Genomic DNA, 17,883 nt, shown 5'->3' on the forward strand with positions numbered 1-17,883 from the left:
GATGTCTGGAGGTCCCTTCCAACCTCTAATATACTGTGATACTGTGGTTATCACTGATGCTATGCTTTTCCTCAAAACCTTATCTCCATTTGTGTGGAAAGCTATTTCAGTCAAACATGAGTGCTGAAACTTTCAGTCTTTAGTGCTCACATCTATGCAGGCTTGGGAGCCATGGCTTTCATGCATGTCAATTGCAGGGAGAGCTAGTACCTATGCCTTACTCACCCTGCAGCAAAGAGCTCTAACCATTCCTTTCAGGTTAAATCCTTCACATCACATCGTGCAAATGAGGCCTGCACTTGCTCCCCTCACTTACACAATGAACTCAGGAAGTGGTGTGGTTGTAGGGCTATCAAATGCTGTTCATTTTGTTTTGCTTGCATGAAGGATGCTATCAAATGCTGTTCATTTTGTTTTGCTTGCATGAAGGATAACAGGAATGTGAAAGAAAGGGCAAGTCATCACCTCAAGATGTACTTGTAGTGGTGGAAAGCTCATCCTCCAACCAGCATTAAGTACCACGTTAACTTCCACTTCAGGAGCCTTAGAAAGTAACAAAAGAAACTCCCAACACCAATTGCGTGTTTCCTATATCTCTTTATTGATTGCCACTGACTGCATTCTCAAGCTGAGTGCCAGATACCAGTGCAAGAGGTGGAGCTACCCTAGAATTACAGTGAGAGCAAGGGAGACGGTGTGTTATGCACAGGCTGGGGAGAGCTGTCTGGGGATGTGAAGCCTTTGCACAGCGCTGAGCCCCCCTCTCTCCCCCGAGGGCCTATTAAGACAGTGGAAAGACGTGCTTGTCCTTGTGTCAGTTGTCCCTGAGGGAACTGACAGGGTAGTGGTGTGAACAGATACACTTAAACACTTTGCTGAAAACAAAAATGTCTGTTGCAACCCTCAAAGGTAAGATGTTGTTATTTCGCCTGTGGTTGCAAGGAACTCATGGCACGTTCATCGCACGTACGTAGGATCTCAGGCCTGGGGCTTGGCTCTGTTGATTTCTTTTCAGAGTAACCAGTTTAACTCTGCTTGGGGTAAAGCAAGTCTGCAGAGCTTTTCCTCTGCTCCAAGCCTTGCCTCAAGAATTGGTGCACCGGAAGCCAGTGTTATTTGTGCACTCCCTCCTACCTGATGGTGGTTATGGATTACAGCACCAGATGAAGACCCTTTCAGCAAGTACAGCTGCACATGGCAGCATGCACCATCAATGCTATCCCCACAGCACAGCTCACAGGTTTAAGCTTCAAAGTCCAGCAGCTGCTCACCCAGCCCCTTGCCCCATCCAAGGGAAAGAGGGGAAACAAAACAGAAACAAAGGGGAGAGGAGGAAACCAACAAAATAAACCCCTCTAGATATTCACTGATATCTCTGCAATGGCTCTGGGAATGAGACCTGCAGACAGTGGCAGCCTGCATACCACAGCAGCAGGCAGGCTTAGGAGGAAGGCGCAGAGGTGGGCTTCTCCTCCCGGGACACAGGGATGGGTCTCTCGCTGTGGCTGGCGTCCATGTTGGAGGGGACCTTGGGGCCCGAGAAGGTCAGCATGCCATCGTTGGACAGGGAGCAGGTGATGGCAGCCTGGTCCACATTGGCAGGCAGGCGGTACCGGCGGTGAAATTCACGGGAGATGTAGCCGTGGTCGTCCTGAGAGGCAGTGGGGAAAGGGGGGAAGGCTCATCAGAAATCCCCTGGGCACCATGCTGTGCCTCCCTCCGCCCGACCCTGTGGCTTCATTGGAGCAAGTTGCACATTGGCCCTGGCTTACTGTGACACTGTGCTGCCAGCAGCACCAGGCATATCTCTGCTGGTTTGCAGGTTTGTAGGGGCGAGCGTCCCACCACAATGCCTCTGAAGCTCCAAGAGCAGAGCAGAGCAGCAGGGTGTGATTTTGGCCATATCATAGGTTGGGATCTGATTTGGATGGGAACCCTGCTGTGGCCTCCAGTTTCAAAGGATCTTGGGAGAGAAACCCTGGAGTTCTGTGAAGGTAAAAGCAACGCAGCTGTGTGTGCCCATGTATTTCTTTACCAGGCAGTAAAGCTGTTGCAGCCAAAGTACACAATACTGGCGCCTTTTTTTCGTTGGCCAAAAGAATGAGAAGTGCAATTTATTTTTGTTTTAAGTCAGCCATGAAAATGGCTGCTTTCTTCCTCTGGAAAAAAAAAAACAACCAACTATATTAAAAAATGTATACTGTTTCCAGGCTAGAGCTTGGTCTGGCCAAAAAAGTGTGTAAGAAGAATTAAACCCCTGCTGGTACAATGCACTTTTCGACCCCCACAGATATTTCCATGACATACGTGTTAAAAGTTTCCAAGCCTGAGGCATTTGGTTGTTTTGTTTGTTCTTGCTTTTCTCTCCCAGATCAGTGCATGAAGTCTGTTTTCACTGACAGTTCTGGCTTATGAAAACCCAGCCATGCTTCAGCAGCGCCAGATGATGTTCTTTGTCTGGCCCAGTGTTATTTCGTGAACAATGGACATTGTCATCTGACGGTTATGGAAGGTGATGATTGAGAACGAACAAAAGAGGAGTGGATTAGCTCATTATTGTCAAATATGAGGTTGGGGATCTATGGGAACAGGCCATGCCAGTAATGACAACTGACAAATAACTCCTTCTGATATATCCTTTTTTTGCCTCCTTCAGCTGAGGACCGTTGGAAAGAAAGAAGACAGAGTTTGACTCCCCAGTAGCTCCACCATCACCATCATTTCTACTTACCTGTCTTTCACTGTGCTTTCCATGGATTTCCACAAAGTCATCGATAATCTTCACACTCAGGTCTTCGGGAGAGAAGTGTTTTACATCCAGCATGATTGTAAACTTGTCCCGGTCAGACCTCACCTGAAATGAGCAGTGTTAGACAGTAAGGCCTGAGCTCACCAGCATCATGGCAGTTTAAAGGCCAGAGAAGGGACAGTCTGGTGGCAGCACAGTTTCTCCAGTGACTACACATCTCAGCAACGGTCTTCTTCCTATCACGGGGACCAGGGACGTTGTTAGGCCATGGTAGGAACCTGCAGCATTGCTGCTGCTCTGGGGAGAATCATCACATCTCACCACTACTCTTTGCACTCAGCCATCTGCCAGGGGCACTGGGAATTTGTACTCAGCAGGGAGAGAGGCTGGATGGAAACCAGAGTAATATTCTCTGATAGCACACATTCTGTCCTTTTAGCAATTTAGGGGGGGTGGGGGGGAGGTTGTGGTCATACCTATGGGAGGAAACTGGTAAGAGAGGGCTAGAGAAAGCACTGGGCACTGGTCCCTGAGCTTCAGATCACAATTCCCATAGCTATGTGCTCCTCCTTCATGCTGTCTTTGGAAAATTTCCTACAGCAGGGGCTTGCAAAAACCAACAAGCTCCTGAGGTGGAGGAAGGGGCCAGAGGAAGCTCCAGCTTGCCAGGATCCTCTCCCATGCTGAGTTGCCCTCATGGGCACTTACTCCAGAAGCAGCCTGGCTCTCTTCGCCACGTGGCTGGAAGGCACGAGGGCTGCAAAGGTAGCTTTTTGCACGTTGGAAACAACTGTCTGGAGCCAAAATGGTTTCCATTTCTCAAAGGGAAGACTTCTTCACAGCAAGGATTTCCCTCCATGTCCAAGAAGGGGGTGGTAGGCTGTGCTCGATGTTGGGCCAGAAATCCTCCTCAACCCTTCGCACCGGCATGCAGCTGCCAGCCCCTTCTGGCAAGTTGTGGATGGGGAGTAGCAGGTAGAGGTATAAGGAGGGAGTGGAAGGAAAAGGAGAGGAAGCCAAAAGGCCCTTACCTCTGAAATGCCCGACTCCAGCACGCTGCGGAAGAGGGACTGCCTGTAGTAGGGGCTGATAGTGGAAGAGAACAAAGGCAGGAGATCATACTCGAGGAGACCCTCTCCAAAAAACTGGTCAAATAAACGGCTTGGAATGAGGGGTCCCAGAGCACGCTTGAACCAGGGGTGCTGGATGGTAATGTCCATGCTTGCTGCTGCTGCTGTGGCTGCAAGGGGAGAGTGGTGGGGACAGTGCAGTCGCTGAGGAGACAGCGATGCCTTGGCTGGAGTGCGCAGTGCAGCCCCAGGGAAGCTCCCCCTATATATACTGGTCTCGCAGAATGAAGGCATTAGTGGGATTTCTCTGGAAAGACATGATCTCATGATGGAGGCAACGCGGTCAGCAGAAATGCGGAGACTGACCTGGAAATGACAGTCTGGATGGAAACGGTGCCAGATGTCCCGAAGGGACGATGCCAGGCGGCAGGCTGTGAGCCGTGAGGTGCCCAGGGGTACTGGCAGGTCCTCTATGGGATCAAGCAGACTAAACAGGAGACCCCAGTGGGCATCTCAAGGACGCTTGTGAAGGAGGTCTGCTCTGTGAGTCTTTGTAACCCGCTCTTGGCTTTTCATTAATTCGCTTCTCTTTCTGCCCCTCCTTGAAACAGAGACACAAATCTCTTCCAAATAAATGAGACAGCTTTCTTCCAAGCAAGGGAAAATGCTTTGATTCAGACTGAAGAAAGGGAGACTTCTTTGTTACATGATACAAAGTGTCTCCACTACTTGAGAGGGGCCTGGCATCCCTGGCGTGTGGATCCTGGCAAGGCTGGCAGGGAAGCAGGGCTAACACATGATGCAGAGCGTGAACGTGGGTTTGACAAAGCAGAAACTTTTAACAAACACTTTGCCAAGAGAAAGAAGGAAAAATCATTTTGGTCACTGACCATAACACAAGTCCCACAGCTGCTCTTGAGAGGGTCCTTGTTTTGAGTTAGAAGTGGTCTGGGAGACTGGTATCACAACACAGATCCTGCTTAACATGCATTTCTGGTTAGGGCTGGTTTGCATTTCTGTTTCACTTGAAGCAGCCTTTAAGAGGATGTCCATCATGCTGGACAGACCAGGGAAGGGACATGTGGATAACCCACTGTGTGAGCTGCGAGCTCTGCCAGAGAGCTGTGTGGCAAAAGGGCTATGAGGATGCCCAGCTTCCAGCTTCACAACAAGGCATGGCATAAGGCTGCAGCAATAGCTGAAACCCCATTTCCACTACAGCCAGTGATGCAGGGACTGTATCCTAGGGGCCTTCTGGGTGGCAGAAGCATCTACATCAGGAGTCTTGCGCACTTTCACAGTCAGCCAAGACTGAGGGAGAGAGAGGAAGAGGCACCTCCAAAATACACTTCTGAGCTGAGGGGCTGAGTCATCCTCTCATGGTGCCAGGAATGAAAGAAACTAAGGGTGGCTGAGATCCTGACATCAGTGCTTTAGGAGAAATGGGATCAGTTCAGCCAGAGAAGATAAATTCAGAAAAGCACTGAGGCAAACTGACTTGCAGCTAAGCATCACCTGGCATCTAGGCACTATGTGGCCTTAGAAAGTCCTTGGCCTTGACCCCCACACATGAGCCCTCCTCATGCAGTGCATGGAGACAGGCTAAGACACCTGGGAACCAGAATATCCCATTATAGAGGCTCTCCTTCATGGGAAGCAAAAAATCAAGCAGAAAAAACACCCAAAAAGGCAGCAGAGCCCACTAAGACGATAGATGAGTTTAGGTTCACCCTCACCTCGGTTCGCCCTCACCTAGTTCCCTCAAGAAAAGCCCCTGTGGTCTGGTCATGACTCTCAGGCATGAAGGCCTTTCTAAAATCAGATGCCAGAATAGGATCAATCCCTCCACAAGACATGGAGGGAAAAAACCATACCAGACAGACCTAACCCTCCATTCGGTCCCAATGTTCCAAATCTGTCCTTTTGCTTGACAAAATGAAGGAAAAGCAACCAAGAGTCATAAAGCATTTACAAGATTTTTCTTCAAGAGCTCTGTGAAATTTGCCTGTTTGCCACAGGAGAGAAGAAAAAGTGTCCTCAGCTCCTTAATACCAGAGACTTCCTGACTTTTATGTAACCAAATGGCAGCAGTGACCTGGCATGTGCAAAATCATCCTGGCTGTGTTAGAAACATGGTGGCCAGCAGGAACAAAGAGGTGATCATCTCCCTGTACTCACCACTGGTGAGGCCACACCTTGAATACCGTGTTCAGCTCTGGGCCCCTCACTTATAGGAAGGACATTGAAGTGCTGGAGTACATCCAGAGAAAGGCAACAAGGCTGGTGAAGGGCCTGGAGCACATGGCTTACAAAGAGTGTCTGAGGGAGCGGGGGTTGTTCAGTCTGGAGAAGAAGAGGATGAGGAGAGACCTCAGTGCTCTCTACAACAACCTGAAGGGAGGTTGGAGCAAGGAGGCAGCCTCTTCTTGGTGGCAAGTGACAGGACCAGAGGAAATGGTTACAAGCTACACCAGTGGAGGTTCACGCTGGATATTAGGAAATATTTCTTCACTAAAAGGGTTCTCAAACATTGGAATGATCTGTCCAAGGCAGTGGTGGAATCACCATCCCTGGGGGTCTGGCACTTAGGAACCTGGTTTAGGGACATGGTGTAGTGTTGAGCCTTCAGTGCTGGGTTGAGATTCGGATGGGATGATCTTTGAGGTCTCTTCCAACCAGATATAATCTGTGATTTCAGTGAAATGAAAGGAGAGATTTAAGCACAGGTTCAAACACCAAGCTGCTTACTGGAGCAGACAAAGTAAATGATTTATTTTGTTGGTAAAGGAGAAAGGGGGAAGTGTGCCCTAACACAAAAAGTGAGGCAGATTTTGGGGTCTGACATTCCACTGGGGACCTAGCCATGCGTGTCAGGTGGATGCAACCTGTGCAGTGTAGTGTGTTGAGAACATTCCTATTTGTTCTTCCCAAACCAGCAGTTCTACCAGGAGCACAGGGAACAAAGCATACACTGGCAGGCTTCTCTCTTGGCATTGTTCAGTCCTTAAGAAACCACCAAACCCTTGAGCTCTGACCTCCAGCACGCTCCCCAAGCAGAAATGGGGTTGGATTGTTGGTGTGGGGAGGAAAAAGGGAGCTCAGGCAGGCTGTAACTGTCTCAGCAACATATTGGTACTCTTTGGCTTCAGGAAAGCAGTCATTTGCCTGCACACCATCACTTACCTCATATGGAAGCTGAACAAAATCCATCATCTACTCACAGGTGAAGCTTGCTCCAGGATTGGCGGGGGGTGTTGGTGAATGTGTGTGCATGTTTTCAACACACAATCAGAGCACTCCATGTGTTCAGCGGGGTGATGGGAATAAGTTACTGAGAGAAAAATGATAAACAAGTCTTTACTTAGATTTCATCTAAAATGATGCATATTACTACACAAATACTTGAAAAGTAGCAGACAGCTATGGGTTTATGTCAGTTTCTTCTGGAGCCACATTTTCATGGCTCTCCCTAGAATTAAACATATCCATTTCATCTTTGATGGACATTTTTGTCTTTTACAGGCAAAATATTTCACTGAAAGGTAAATTTCATTTACAGAAGTTTTTGGTGGTTGTTGTTGTGTTGGGGTTTTGTTGTTTTGTTTTGTTTTCTGATACAGACTTTGCACTGCCTGCACACTTCTGGGCAGCAAGCAGTCTCCTGAGACTCATCACATCTCATTTTCTGTAGTGTAAAACTTAGGTGTCCAGTCCAATTGAGTTGTCCAGGCTCTCTGTTCTGTCAGAATAGAGAGAAAGATGCTTCCAGGTGGCTCACACTCTAATGCAGGTGGGTAGGAAAGGTGAAAAAAGACGACATTCAGCAGTGCCTACATCTGGACTGACTCAGGGAACCTGGACAGCTGCCTTAGGGGAGGCAATTCTTACTCTTACCTCCTTCAGGACAAACACCTCTGCTGAGAAGAATCCCATCTAGTAGGAATATAGTATGAGAGGACAAAGCAATTATTTTGCACCAGTTCAGGAAACTAGACTACTCACAGGATGCACAATATTTGTGCATCATTATCACCCACTGAGCAAAGGCAGTGAGATTCACTGATGTTCCTATTAAAAACAAATAATTCAATCAATCAGTGTATATTTGTTAGTAAGTGCACCCCAAACCCAATCAAAGAATCATAGAATCATTTAGGTTGGAAAAGACCTTCAAGATCTTGAGTCCAACCATTAACCCTACTCTATCAAGTCCACCACTAAGATATATTCCCAAGCACCACAGCTACATAGCTTTTAAACACATCCAAGGATGGTGACTCAACCACCTCCCTGGGCATCAAAGGTAGGTCTTCCCAAAGCCTCATTGCAGATTTAGAATGTGAGTCCAAGTCAGATGGTCTTCCACTACCTGCTATTTGGCTTACCTTTGACAGAAGCCCTTCCTAATCTATCGGGCATAATTGCCAGCAGATGAGGCATTCAGTGAAGAATGTTGCTGGGAACAAGCTGCAGAAACCCTATATTATGTTTCTGAGTAAAGCAGGCATCAGTGACCAAGCACAGTCCTTGCTTGTATTTAGTTTGTCCACATGACTGACTCTTACCTGCCAATTTCTCGGTGAGTTCAGTGCTGTCTGCAACCCCCATGCCAAGCTCTGTACAAGCCCAACATGAATAGAAAGCCAAGTATTTAAGTGGAGCAGTGGCTGGCTGGGTGTAAGTGGATGGTTTGTATGTGATTCTGGAGTGCTAGTGTAACTGGGATTACTGTTTTCAGCTGGTGTGCTGCGGTCCCAGGAGAGCCAAGAAAAGCAACCTCTCTGCTCTGATCTGCGTGCCCTTTCGAGTCAAGTGGTCTCTGCAAAGGCTGCAACTCTTCAGAGAGTTCTTACTGAAAACTGTCTTTTTTCTTTTAAGTACACTTGTCAACCCAAAAAGGTAGGACTGTACTCACTTAGATGGTCCTCTGCATTTAGATGTAAGCAATCATATAAGGGAATGAATAACCTCTGCCACTATTTAATGACAAAATTGTTGCAACGTGCTTTGGAAGAACACTTCTGTGAGGTACCAAAATGAGTTTGTGATAGCCACACTGAGCTGGGGCAGGTAATAATGTGATTTTGTTGCAAGCTTTCTTCCTATCAGTCTTGCTGTGGTGAAAAATACTACATAATTGTGTGTGAGGGAGCTGGCAAGTAGGGAAAAACCCTCCCACGCTTTTCTTCATTTAAATAGGCCTAGCTTTGGACAGAATGCAAGACATTGATATGAGTCAGTATGCAAGCACTCGGGCTAAAAGGGCAGGCTCACTAAGGAGCCAGCATTATCAGTTCTGGCTTGTGAACGTCTAAGCACTTACTAAAATCTCTCCCTGGAAATGAACACAGAGTATTCCTTGTTTTCTTCTCAAGGGTAAAAAGTCTTTTCTGTAGAAGACTTATTTCCCTTTCTTCAATATACACATGCCACCCAGAGCAATGCCATGGTCAGGAGCTCCAAACCTTTCTACCATGTTTGACCTGGGATGCCGATGGAGGAAAGAGCAACTGATTATAACTGTAACTAGACTCATATTCCTCTGCATTCAACCCCACCAAATACCATGAAAAACACTAAAGCAGTGATTTCCCCCAAGTTTTGAATGCTGTTGATACGTTGCTAGAGTTTGCAAGGGATAGGAGGAGGTGAGGCCATGTTATCAGTGCAATTTGCACACCATGCTTAACAGTGGTTGGGGCTGTAGGACTAACACGATGGGAGGGCTGACATGACAGAAGTCAGATGTTGAAAGTCCTTTTTTGTTAGATGAATAAGTGTTTCTTGTTAAAAGCAAAGACAATGCTTGAAAACCCTGCTTTGAGGCTAGTTCATAGCAAGAAAGAAGGCAGTAAGTGGATAGGGTTGCTACACGCTGAGCACCTTTGAAAATCAGGCCATGTATTAAGAAGTTTAAATATAGATTTAGGAGCCTAACTTTTAGCAAGTGTATTAAAGAAAAGGGAAAAAAAAAGTGGTGGTGGGGGGAGTGTGCAAAAGCTTGGCTTGCTTTGCTTTTGAAGAGAGACCAGCATGTCCCTAGAAAACTCTGCAAATTCCCATGCCTCTCAAACAGCCATCAGCTGCCCAGCTGGGAGCAAGTGAGCAACCCTTACCTCTCCTTACCACTCCAGCAGCTTGGCTTGAAGAGTGAGAGGCTATGCCTGCCCTGGTATAGAACTCTCCTTTCTTTCGCCTCTGCAACTCTTGCTTAATGAACAAGTAATCCCTGTACCACAGATTTTGTCCCAGGTGGTCCCCACCCTTGCTCACAATAGTTTTTGTCCCACAGGGACTGTGGTTGCAAAGCTGCTGAACACTGGAGTCAGAGAGAGCAATCACAAAGGGGACAAAGCCATGGAGGTGACACTTCTAGTTTCTACCTAAAAAGAAATCTTTGTCCCACTGTTTCTAAGGCACGATCTTCTGTTTTCTTGCTGGCCTTTGGGATTCTTTTTCCACTCCAACATCTGCTTCCTCCCTGTTTTGTAGGGCTATGGCAATTTCTATTTCCTGGCTTATAGTGAGCCACAGTCAGATTTACTATTCAGCCATATACTGGAAAAGTTAAATATCCACTCTCCTCATACAAAGACTGATATTTATTTTATCTAAAGAATTTATATAATACCAACAGTCTGCCTTGGTGCAGCCAAAGAGGCTTAAAAAATTACTAGCAATCCCTTTTTTCCACCTCAGAGCCCACATCCTAAACACTGAACAAATCCCATCAGTGTTTAGGGCACATAACATCATTGTGGTCAAATCAATGGTGAATTTACGTGCTGTTAATCCTTGGCATTTATTCAAACAAGCTCAGCAAGTTTTAGCACCACAATGCATTTTATGTTTTCATCAATGGGTTTGCATAGGGAATGAGAGAGAGATGCTCTTTGCTTCCCAGTTTACAGCAGCACACTCAAGTGTGGGAGATGTGAAGAGAGCATTTAGCACGCCCAGAAAGCAGGAGAACTGGAACAGGAGCAGGTTTGGAAATTTACGGCTGCTAAGCAATGATGATGCTTCTCATCTGTAGATCTCAGAGCACTCTCCAAGGGAGGTAAATATCATCATGACTTGGTGATTGGGAACAACAAGTAAAATGACTTAACACCAAGAAAGGCAGAGGTACAATTTAAGCCCTTTCACACTCCCCAAGTATTCTCTGTGAATAAAAACACTTCTCTTGCAACTCCACAGAGCTTGCTGCTGAGAGTCCCTCTGCTTTGCAATCAGATTTCACACCCATGAGCTTTCCATGGCCCCCTTTCCTGCAGTACAAAATGTTCCCTTGGCTCTGGAAATTACACCCATTGTTTTTTCAGACCAGAGAATTTTAGAGTGTAGGGTTGTTTTATGGCATGATGTTTATTCATCTACAGGAAATAATTATCCTAAGAGTTATAACAGTTTGAGGACTTGAAACCTTGACTATTTTTTCAGAGGAAAGAAGAAAACCTATCCCTAGTTGTTTTTTTTGGGTGTTTGGGGTTTGTTTTTTTTTTGTATAAGCCTCTATCAAATAAATAACAAATAAATGAAGAAAATGCATGTTAAGACTGAGATTTCTTTTCTTTAAAACAAACAAACAAAACAAAACAAAACAAAAACCCCCAACCCAAAAAAATCAAAACAGACAAACAAACAAAAAGCCAACAGTTATTTCTGCATGGTCATGCATGGTCGTCATGAACATCCCTCAGTTAAGCAAATCATCCTACACAGCCTATATCAGAGCAATCCTATAGATCTCTTTTTTTCTCCAGAAGGTCAATATCCTATGCAGAAAGATGGAGAGAGTTGGGGCTTTCCAGTCTAGAGAGCAGAAGGCTCTGAGGAGACCTAATTGTAGCTTCTCAGTATCTGAAGGGGGCCTACAAGAAAGCTGGGGAGGGACATTTTAGGGTGTCAGGTAGTGATAGGACTAAGGGGAATGGAACAAAAATAGGAATGGGTAGATTCAGATTGGATGTTAGGAAGAACTTCTTCACCACGAGGGTGGTGAGACACTGGAACAGGTTGCTCAGGGAGATGGTAGAAGCCCCATCCCTGGAGGTTTTTAAGGCCAGGCTGGATGTGGCTCTGAGCAACCTGATCTGGTGTGAGGAGCCCCTGCCCATGGCAGCGGGGGTGGAACTAGATAATTCTTGGGGTCTCTTCCAGCCCTGACAATTCTATGATCTCTATCTAGCCTCTGCACTGGGAAGGTATGGCATACAAGGAAAAGCAGGGATATCTCAGTTAATGCTCTGCCATGGATATCCACTTGGCAAATAGGCAATATGGAAGGCTTGGGAAGACAAGACTAGGGACAGTGTATGGAGAGAGAGGAAAGAGATTGCAGGAGGGTTAGCCAGGAAAAGAGCTGGCTGTATCTGCTAGTCCAGGGAATGAGGGTAACTGAACAAGTGATCCTGCTGTAGTGGAGGACTGAGAGGCGAGAGAAGTTCATCTGTAGGAGCACTGGAAGAAGACTGGAAGAAAAGAGATGATATCATGGAAGGATGGTGGTCTGACCAGGACAGGCAACTCCATAGACAGTATTCTGTGAACTCTGCAGACACTTCATAATGGTGTATTGAACCACCCAGTCCTGGTATGGGTCTGCCTCTCACTGCCTGAGCAGGCTTTGGAGGGAAAATACTACACATCAAAGCTGTAACTGCATGAATTGTTAAGCCACCCAGAAAATCTCCCCAAATTGTCTGGTTGCAGGTGATGCTTCCATAGTTTTTTTAATGATCAAGTGTAATCCAGCACTGGGAATTGAGCTGTTTGTTAGTGTAAGTGGACTGTGGAGGCTGGCTCACAGAGAAGACAGGGCAAGAAGACAGCATAAGATCTAAAACAGACACCAATTAAAGGGGGTTGGGGCAGGCAAGTCATATTATTGATTCAGTTTAGAGAGTAAGAGGCATCAAGAGACCTGTTAGTACTACAGTGGCTGTGAAACCAACACAATTCTCCACCAGGTGCTGTGTGTATACAGGCTATCTGTATAAATAGGTTATTTAAGGTTAACCTAGACAACCTACTGCAACTGCACAATGCAAACTGCATCGTGATACTACTGCAGGGAGCACATTCTTTAGCAGGCAACTATGGGGGTGAACCTCTCTGAACTTCCAGGAGGTTCAGAAGTACCTGTGCTGTGCCACAGGATCGACAAATCTCACTGTGCTGTGCCACAGGATCGACAAATCTCACTGTGCTGTGCCATAGGATCTGTAACCCTCACTGTGCTGTGCCACAGGATCGGCAAATCTCACTGTGCTGTGCCATAGGATCTGTAACCCTCACTGTGCTGTGCCATAGGATTGGCAAATCTCTCTGTGCTGTGCCATAGGATCTGTAACCCTCACTGTGCTGTGCCATAGGATTGGCAAATCTCACTGTGCTGTGCCATAGGATCTGTAACCCTCACTGTGCTGTGCCATAGGATTGGCAAATCTCTCTGTGCTGTGCCATGCCATAGGATCTGTAACCCTCACTGTGCTGTGCCATAGGATTGGCAAATCTCACTGTGCTGTGCCATAGGATCTGTAACCCTCACTGTGCTGTGCCATAGGATTGGCAAATCTCACTGTGCTGTGCCATGGGATCTGTAACCCTCACTGTGCTGTGCCATAGGATCTGTAACCCTCACTGTGCTGTGCCATAGGATTGGCAAATCTCACTGTGCTGTGCCATGGGATCTGTAACCCTCACTGTGCTGTGCCATAGGATTGGCAAATCTCACTGTGCTGTGCCATAGGATCTGTAACCCTCACTGTGCTGTGCCATAGGATTGGCAAATCTCTCTGTGCTGAGGACAAACACAAAATAATCTCAGCTTTCATCTGGCCCAAAGGGATCCACTCTGTTCATCTAACAGCCTAACTGAGAGCAAGAAAGCTAGCTCTTGCTGGGATAATGAGCCCCGTCCCTTACGCCTGGATGCCAGACGAGTCTGTTACGGTGGCAGCTGTCTGGTGACTTGGAGAATTTATTTTTACAGCAGCTTGGTGATGGGAACCTTAGAAAAAACCCCACCCCTTGGCAGAGAAAGACCCTAATGAACCAGTTGTCTAAGCTGCTCCCAAATCCTCTTGCCGGGTTTATGTGCACTCATGTGAGGATGAGCATTAGTATGAGGGTGGTGGAGGTTAGCAGCAAAAAGATTAGCAGGCTGGGCTGGTGAGCTGAGGCTGAGGCCCGTTCTGCCTGCGTCACCCTGCGTGCACACTCTCACCAAGGCCTGCTCTCAGCAGGAGTCCATTACACACCACAGGTTTATGGCTGCCTTGCATCACTGGAGGAGAGGAAGGAGTCAGTGTGAGCCAGCAATCCCCCTGATGTATCCTATGACCTTGCAAGGCAAACAGAGCACATAGGCCAGGGCCTGGAGCACACTCCTGGGCAGAGGACTGCAGACTAAGGGGTAATGAAGGTGAAGAGCATCGCATTTCCCAGGCTTTAACCCACAGACAAATGTTAGGCTTGGGCACAGCAGATGGGATAAGACTTCACAGAGATGATGCAATACTGATGACCCTGGCTCTGTGGTGTATAATTTAGGATAAATAATAAAGATCATCACAGAATCTCCAGTTTAAAAAAATCTCACTTTCCCCTTCCTCTTTTTTTTTTCCCTCCCCAGATACTTTAGGCATTTTGTCCAAAGGTCATAGGCAGGGGACCAAATACAGTGAGGGAAAACAAGCAAACAGAAAAAAATCCCCCAAACCAAACACTACAGCTGTTGAGTAAAACAAATAAAGGAATTTTGTATGTTACAGCTGGGAAGAGCTGTGCAGAGGAGGGGAGTTGCAGCTGTGAGTGCAATAATAGGAAGGGAAAATAGGGCAATCGTTTTTAAACACAGGGCCCCAAATCCAAACTCACAGCATGCAAACATAAAAGTCCTTGCATAACATTTCCCACTGACCAGGGTGACACAAAGACCTGTAGATCACAGAGGAGCTTGCCAGTGACCCAGTGATGATGCTCTCAGTTATAAAGGTTTAAGCAATGCACTTTAGGAGCAGCTGTGTATGTAGGACAGCAGTTCTGCAGGCTTCTGATAGCATTCAGGCAGATGAGCAGATAAAAATTTGCAGTAAGTAATGTTGCCCAGCACTTGGTGTTCTTTCTCCACCTACTGCATAACCAGAGGAATGCTCTACAGCCTCACTGAGCTACCTGAGAAGTGATTTTCTTCCGGTGCCACACACTGTTTTGCCACTGACTGAGTGCATCCAACCTTTCTTTCTCACTCCAAAGTTTTGTCCAGCTCTTCTTTCTGACTCCCCAGTTGTATTCACCAGGATACCTCTGTGTATTTCCCTGCTGCTATGTGATTAAACCTTCTGTCAGTGCAGTTCAGTCTTCCTCTTGGCCTGTGCTGCTCTACAGTCCTGTTCTAGGATACCTAAAAATGCTGTCACTTCCAAAGAGCTGTTTATTCTTCACAACAAGCCAGCAAAATGCAGGCCATCATCCTCTGAAGGCCCTGCTGTGGTCAGCCTCTCTCAGTGTCCCAGACTATGTTGGAAGCTGGCTTCTGCCCCAGGGATGACTTGAGGGTAAGAGGGATAAGAGAATGAGGATAGGCATGAAATTTTACCTGTAGGACCTTCTTACTGCCTACAATGCTCCCTCCAGAAGAGGTGTAAAGAAAGCATCCACAGATGGCAAAGGGATGTTTGCTTATGGGAATGATATTCCCAAGAGCCTCATAACAGCCTGACACACGGAAGACTTCCCTGTGCTCTTCCAACCCACACTAGTAACACAGAATCACAGTATCACCAAGGTTGGAAGAGACCTCAAAGATCATCAAGTCCAACCTGTCACCACAGACCTCATGACTAAACCATGGCACCAAGTGCCACATCCAATCCCCTCTTGAACACCTCCAGGGATGGTGACTCCACCACCTCCCTGGGCAGCACATTCCACTGGCTAATGGCTCTCTCAGTGAAGAACTTTCTCCTCACCTTGAGCCTAAACTTCCCTGGGCACAGCTTGAGAGTGTGTCCTCTTGTTCTGGTGTTGCTGGTTGCCTGGGAGAAGAGACCAATCCCCTCCTGGCTACAACCACCCTTCAGGTAGTTGTAGACAGCAATAAGGTCTCCCCTGAGCCTCCTCTTCTCCAGGCTAAACAACCCCAGCTCCTTCAGCCTCTCCTCGTAGGGCTTATGCTCAAGGCCTCTCACCAGCCTCATTGCCATTCTCTGGACACACCAGTCATCACACTAGTCCCTGCATGCTCTGCTCCTCCTCTCTTTCACTACCTTCTGGAATTTGGGGGTTCCCCTTGGTTTTTGGTTTGTTGATGGGTTTTTTTTTTGTTTTTTTTGAAGACAAAAGTTTTAAGAGGCTGCAACTGTGAACAGGACAGTCCTTGAGGCTGAGTCTGCAGATGTGCCACTTCGTTTCAACTCCCTGTCCTGATCCAGAGAGCTGGGTTATCTTGATCTACAAGGATCAAGTTTGGTTGCTGTAATCAGTAAAAGCATGAAAAAAAAAAGATTGGTACACATCTTTGAGAAAATGAGGACAGCCTTTCTGAAAATGGCTCTCCTCCCTTTGAGATTCCCAGGGCCTGAGAATTCAGGGCTGTGTTAGTAAAAGAGCAGCCCTTGCCAGACCATCTTTGTACAAAGCAGAAGAAACACTGACCCCAAAAAAACTGCCCTCCTTCAGTGAATGGCAAAGCAAGAGTTTTGACTTGGCCACTCCATGGCTTACTGCAACTGGCAAGTGCTTTTTGTCTCCATAAACTGTTGCACAGGCAACTTTTCCAGTGTGTTCACAGCATATCAGAAGCAATGTGCAGTCTTTGGTTGAGATTACAGTATGCTTTACATCCATTTAGCGTCTGTTTCCATAGGCTTAAACATTGCAGAGCTGGTTTTCCCTTTACAAAGCACTTGGGCAAAACATGCTTTAGGGTCTCAAAATCTGGAAGAGGTTAAGCAGGGTCCTTGCTACCATTCCCAGTCACACATAAATAAGAGTGTTTTGAACCTCTGAAAAGGAACAACACCCAAACTGCCTACAAGATGACCTGAGCTAGTCAGGCATCTCACCCAATCCCATCAGTTCTATCAACATCATTCTTCTACATAAGGGACAGACATAGGTGGTCATTTTTCAAATGAGTGTAGCATTCCTTTTCACCCTTTCATCAGGGTCTGATTTTCAAAGTGTCCCTCTTCCAGCTCATCCTGGGCCACAGTCAACTACATTCTCCCAAGCAGCTCCCAGACAATGTGCCGTATTCACTGAATACAGCCCCAATACGCAAGAGGAAGGAAGGGGTGATTATCAGCCAAAGACAAGAAGGTGCAAAGGAAAGAGCTGAGGTTTCACAGATGTTGCTGCCTAGTTTCACACCTCTTTGTCTTACTATCTTCCAAACAGTAGTCTTTGGAGGTAAGCACTGATCTTAATTTGCCCCTGAATGCTTATTTCTCAATTTGAGTGTTTTTCCCTGGCCCAAACAGCCAAAGCAAAATCCTTCCAACTGCAAAGGGAGGTTTAACAACAGAGCAAACCCATGTTATGCGACCTTCAGTTTAAAGGCCCCACACTGTACAAAATCCAGAGCTGAAATGTGTAGCTTGAGCCCTCTTCAGCTCTCTAAGCATGGCTGCTGCATCCATGGCCCAGGAGGCACCTGCTCTGCTGCACATGGCATCTCTTGACCTTTGCACAAGTTCTCCACTGGCCCAGAAGCAGTACACATACCTCATTGTGCTGCATCCAGCACCATGCCTTTGCATGAAGGAGGCAGAGTCAGGAGGGAACCTCACTGCAGCCCATAAGCTCTTCACTGCTGCACAGACCTCTACTGTCTACAGACAAGGGGTGCATTTTACAGCAAAATCCCAGGGACCCTGTGCTGCAAGAGGGACTCCCTAAAGCCACATTTGCCAAGTCTGCTTCACCCACACCCAGTGATGTGTGCTGGAGACGGCACTCTGTGCTTGACTGGCCCTAGTCAGCAATAGACTAAGGATGGGGAATCACCAGGAAAGATGAATTGAGCAGCAAATTCTTTTTCTTCCCCACCCTTCA

At 46.9% G+C, this 17,883-nt stretch overlaps 1 protein-coding gene across 1 annotated transcript; it reads right to left on the reverse strand.

The window, feature by feature from the left end:
- Positions 1-1,441: 1,441 nt before the first annotated feature.
- On the reverse strand, positions 1,442-3,978 carry CRYAA (crystallin alpha A). Its single transcript, XM_009905813.2, has 3 exons — positions 3,781-3,978; positions 2,732-2,854; positions 1,442-1,651 (listed from the first exon to the last, which is right to left on the reverse strand). Exons 1-3 carry the CDS (start codon positions 3,967-3,969, stop codon positions 1,442-1,444), a joined length of 522 nt encoding a protein of 173 aa, XP_009904115.1. The 5' UTR covers positions 3,970-3,978.
- Positions 3,979-17,883: the final 13,905 nt, after the last annotated feature.

The sequence above is a fragment of the Dryobates pubescens genome, chromosome 12 (genome assembly GCF_014839835.1).
Source record: "Dryobates pubescens isolate bDryPub1 chromosome 12, bDryPub1.pri, whole genome shotgun sequence".
NCBI lineage: Eukaryota > Metazoa > Chordata > Aves > Piciformes > Picidae > Dryobates > Dryobates pubescens.